The following is a 5,189-nucleotide window of genomic DNA, read 5'->3' on the forward strand; positions in this document are numbered from 1 at the left end:
ATAACCATCTTAGTATGCTGCTTACGAAAGCTAACAAAAACTAAAGATTCCTATTTATGTGTAGCTCCCTTGAGAAATGCTAGAGTAGTTATTTTAAAATTAGAAAATGTTAATGGAACAAGACAAATATGCAGTTGCTTAAACACAAGGTCATGGTGTGACATAAGAAACTGAAGCTTAGCACAAGTTAGTCAATTTTAACTACAAGTAAGTTCTTTTGTGTGTATGTGTATATTTTTTACAAAAAAAAAGTCTCCCTCCTTTGCAGAAGAGATGTATATTTTATTCCTTACAAGACAGAGCTGTTCCTCATGTTACCAGAAAAAGCTAGTATCAGCAAGCCAGAAAAATGCTGATAAACAGAAGCAAATATAACAAATGATGTCAGCTATGGAGATGTCTACAGAATTGTGATAGAAGCATATGGTGGCATCCTTCTTCTATAGTGCAGCACTGGAGGGCAAGTTAGACTGAGAGTGCATTTACTTAAACTAATACTGCCCAGGTCCAAAAGGCTGAACAATAACAACATGCCTAGATAAGGAGATATGTAAATATGCATGCAAAATAGCCAAAGAGAGGTTCAAGTTGAATGCTATTTCAAGCATTTTTTCTTATTTATTATTATTTTTTTTTTTTGTAAAAGGTCATTTATTCTCGGGGAAGGCCTTTTCTTGCAGTCCTGCAGTGATACAGTTTCCTATGTTTGTAACACACACCCTTTTTGTAGAAAAACAGGCAGATGCAGAATGAACCAAGCTCCCCCCCCACCCCCTTTGCCACATAAAGCACTATAGTTTGCTACTCTCCATGCTGGGAATGCCCCTATGTTTTGATCAGTCCCGGGTATCTTATTGCCCTCCCCACCCCCAACTTTATAGCAAGGCACCTCCTAATACTTTATTACAGGCAAAAAGAAAATGCACCTATGCTGATAAGAAAAGCAATTGGAAGATTAATTCGGTAAACAAAAATATCCCAGACGCCGGCATTATCAAGTGTCACTGCAATTACACAGCATCTTAAGAAAACATGTCACCTTAATTAAAGCAATCATAATCACAATAAGAATAATAATAACAGCCAGGCGGACGACAGCTTCTTTCGAGCCTTGGCAAGGACACATCTGCATTTCTGTTACAAAACTGTTAGTTATGGCAACATTAACTGAAACTGAAATGTGGTCTAACCTAAGCCGCGTTGCATAACAACTTGGGAGCCGGGAAAGGTTAATTCAAAAGGCAGAAGAAGACAGAGGAAAACGAAATGACTTAACGCGCAGAGAGTAGTTCCCCTCTTGTTTGGCTCCCAACAAAAGCCGAAAGCGCGGAGACATTGCAAAGCTAGAGTTGGCCCCCGAGAAATGCTGGGGGGGGGGGTATAGAAAAATAGCAGGACAGTCGCTGTACTCACGTATCTCTTGAGTTTCTTTTCGGGGGGTGATTTAATGAGCCATCCGTTGCAAACCACGTCCCCTGAGCTCATCTTCCCCCCCGCCGCCGACAGAGGAGACACGGGCTCCAGCGTGTGTATTGTTCCCAGCCAATTTGAAACTAGCAGTAATCAGCTTCCTTCAGCTGTGCTCCAATGCTGCTCTCGCACAAGGAGGAAGTCATGACATTGATCACTGACACGGCGGCTCCCCCTCCCACTGACAGCACAATGCAACACACGGAGCACGTGACGGCGCCGAGGGGACGGGGATAAACACAAACAAGCGTGTGCCAGATGCCCCGAGGGCACCCGCGGAAGGATCCCGCCCCCTCGCCCGCGATCTGCTGCGCTACTGTCCTCTCGGCTTAATCCCCCTAGGAGCAGCCGGCGTGGGACGGGGGGGGAGGAGAGGGTCTAAATACGGCCCCGGGTGGGCAAGCCGGGGGTCTGGTTTCACTTGACGGCGAGGAGGCAGCGGTGGTAGGAAGCGGGTGTCTCCGCAGCTGAGCCGCACGCAAAGCGGGATGCCCCTTCGCACAGCCCCGCTCGCGGGAGCTCTCAGCCCTGTCCCAGGGCGGAAAGTCACCCTGCAAGGGAAGGGCCCGCAGGAAATTCTTCCCCCCTCGGACACTGTGTGCTGCTGCGGCCGCCGCGCCGCCTGGCCAGCTCCAGGGTCCCCTGCCCCTGCCCCGCCTGCAGGCTCGCCCCACCCCGGAGCCGCGCTGCCGTGGGGAGGCTTTGTGTGAGCAGGTTCTGCTCTGCCGGCAACCACCCTCCTTCTCCTCGGCTGGGAGAGCTCAGCTGACCCGGGCGGCTGCCTCGCTAGGTTAGACGTGAAAGGGTGGCACTGCCGAGTGCCCGGCGAGCGGCAGTAACCCCCTGGCAGCCCGTAGTGAGCCAGAAGAGGGGCCTCTCCGAGCTGACCGCTCCTGACAGCCTGTCCTGACTCGGTACTGGCGGCTTTTAATGTGTTGCAAAAGTCTCCAGGCTTTGTCTTAGCTGGGTAGCTAAGCACTGAGGATGCTCACTCATGACACTCGTCTGGGAACGAGTGGGAATTAAAGAGCTGATTAGGGAGATCTCATCAGCCTTGGTGGTTGGCCTTTGGAGGGCGGGGCAGACATTTCTCAGGGAGGCTGGGGGAACTTGCTCAACATATTTTCAAACAATTTAAGAAATGCAAGAGCCATGGCAAGGTTGAAAGGACGTGAATTAAGGGAGTTCTGCCAGCTTCAATTCCTTTCACCCCAGTTTATGCTTGAAGGTTTGCTTCAGCTTTGACCAGCGGCTCCTTGCCTAGGGTTAGTAGGGACAACCGCAGTTGTACTTGTGTTACAACTGCAGCACAAGTATAGCAAGCCAAGCAGTTGGTTTTTTAACTTGGTCTCATTTCTCTAAACTTGCACTAGGTTTGCTTTGCTGCATCCTATTTAGCCCAAAGTTCTGCAATGGCACATCACAATTTACTGTGTGACTACAAACATTTCTTGAGATCCTACATACACAATTATAGGCAAAACCATCTTCAAAAAATCAGACAGACAGACAGACTGAAGAAGAGACTCTATCTGTATACAGATGAAATGGCTGCCATGCTGAAATGAAAAACATGGAATTATTTATATACTCTTGATGTTTTGCTTTTCAAATTAGGTTAGTGAGCTTCACATTTTGATTCTCATGCATCAGGAGACCTTACTGTACAAAAGAGCTACTGTGAAACTCTTGCCAAGGCTGGGAAGTTTTAGGTCAATAGTGATAAGTTTTACCATGAGGTGCCAAGGGAATAAACAGTGGGCAGGAGAACTCCTCCCCCCCCTACTAAATACAAGTACTAAGCTAAATGCAGGTACTAAACTAAATGTACTAAATTAAGTACAATCCCTCTTCCCTCCACCCATCCACTTCATGCTGAAACAAAATGAAGATCCTTTCTGGAAGGAGACCAGACCCAATATTGCTGACTCTTGTTGGTTATTGTTAGTCTCACAATATCTGATGTTTGTCTCAGTACCACAGCTCCTGGAGTGATGCAGTTACACAGTAAGCAGGAATTGTTCATGTGCAGATTTTAAAAACGTCTAGCTTTTGTGGTTGCAGAGAAACAGCTGGAAAATATGAAACGCAAACCTTCAAAAAATCAGAAGGTAAAACAAATGAAGAACTAAAAATGTATTTTTAAGATTGCACATTTTACCTTTAGCTGAATATTCAGGTTTGACTTGTGCCAGGTATTGTCATATTTAGATATCATTTTAGATTCAGATTCATTGCCCTTATTCATATAAATAGCATCCTACTCCTTCAAGAGTTCCATTAAGTTAGTGCTTGCAAAGCAAGGTGCAATTCAACTTCAGTAAGGAAATGGGATCTGGCCAATTTTAGTCAGTTGCTGGCTCAGAAATTATATTTCTGAAAACTATGCTGCAACCTTCTGCAATACAGTCTAAAGCATAGTTTTAAAGCAATTCTAAGACTCTTTTGAGACAATGGCCCTGTACAAATTGTTGTTGCTCATCCACATTTGTATATAGTTCATCCTATCTTACAGTATTTATATTGATTTGGCTAGTAATCCGAGGTGCTTTGGTCTTTTGTTTAGTTTTTGCCATGTGCCCTGCTGGTTTATTATGGCAAGGTGTCTTTGTGACTGCTGGATGTGACTACTGCTGAGCAGGTGACTTAGAGACTACAACCAAAGACACTCTGAAACTTCATCTACTTTAGAACATGCCTGGGTACGTCTACATGAGACACTTAATGCGCATTAGACTATGTCTACTCCTCATCACTGTGGTGGGCAAAGCCTGTGCTAATGCACTAATGCATGGTAGCATCACCAAAAAAATGTTCATCTGTGCTAATGCGCAATAGTGCCAATTATGGCACATTAAGTTAGTACCTGTCATTACAGGCACTAAACTAAGTGCGTTGTAATTACAGTGCATTAATGAATGTGTAGATGTGCCTCCTGGCTCCTTAATTCACAGCTCATCTCACTGGAAACCTCATTATCCCTGTTCATGTGCAAGAAGTCTGATTGTCTCCGCAGGTTACGTTTGTGGAACTACTGTTGACCTTTAGAGCTGCATGGCTTAGGTTCTGATAACTGTAGACACCACTTCTCATTTTATACTGTGGGATGCAAGTGGAGCAGGCAGATAGGCAAACATCAAGTGCAGAGAAGGAGATTCCTTGTATAGGCACAAAATGAAAACCAAGTGTATTTGCAGTTTGGATGGAAAAAAAGGCTGAACTTTTGAAGTGATATGAATGCAAAATAGCAAGGTATGGGTATGGTCTGGATGAATTTGCATGGGCATGGTCTGGATGCATTTGCCTAGAAAGGAAACCTGGATATGGATGATGGGGACAATGATGGCATCATCCATCAACCCAAAGAATGGGCGAAGGAGGAGATAGATTATAGTTTTGGTCACTCTGAGCTTACATTAGCAGCTGGACATCCAAGAGAAGTCAGAGAGAAGTTGACAGGCAGGGCTGATGGAAGGACAAAAACATCTGGGTCACTGGCACAAAAGACAGTATTTGAGGCCATGCTTATGAGTAAGATCCCCTGATGTATGAGAGAAAAGCAGAAGGATGCAGTTTGGGCAACCCCAACTGGATGGGAAATGGTTGGAACTAACCAGTTTCAGGCTGTTGGACATTGCCGCTATGGAGGTTTCCAAAAGCGGGTTTTTTCAAGGTATAAATGGACTGATAGCTTTCTTTTCTTCATAGATGCCAAAAAC

General features: G+C 45.2%; 1 protein-coding gene across 2 annotated transcripts in view; it reads right to left on the reverse strand.

Annotated features, from left to right (window-relative positions):
- The window catches only part of GAB3 (GRB2 associated binding protein 3), a 147,292-nt gene extending 145,559 nt beyond the window's left edge, over positions 1-1,733 (reverse strand). For both annotated transcript variants that reach the window (XM_019521564.1, XM_019521563.1), the window contains exon 1: positions 1,414-1,733. In XM_019521564.1, coding sequence (XP_019377109.1) covers positions 1,414-1,485 — 72 coding nt within the window. In that variant the 5' untranslated portion in view covers positions 1,486-1,733. The remainder of the gene's footprint in view (positions 1-1,413) is intronic.
- Between the last annotated feature and the right edge of the window lie 3,456 nt (positions 1,734-5,189).

The sequence above is a fragment of the Gavialis gangeticus genome, unplaced genomic scaffold (assembly GCF_001723915.1).
Source record: "Gavialis gangeticus isolate Ggan-Ray unplaced genomic scaffold, GavGan_comp1, whole genome shotgun sequence".
NCBI lineage: Eukaryota > Metazoa > Chordata > Crocodylia > Gavialidae > Gavialis > Gavialis gangeticus.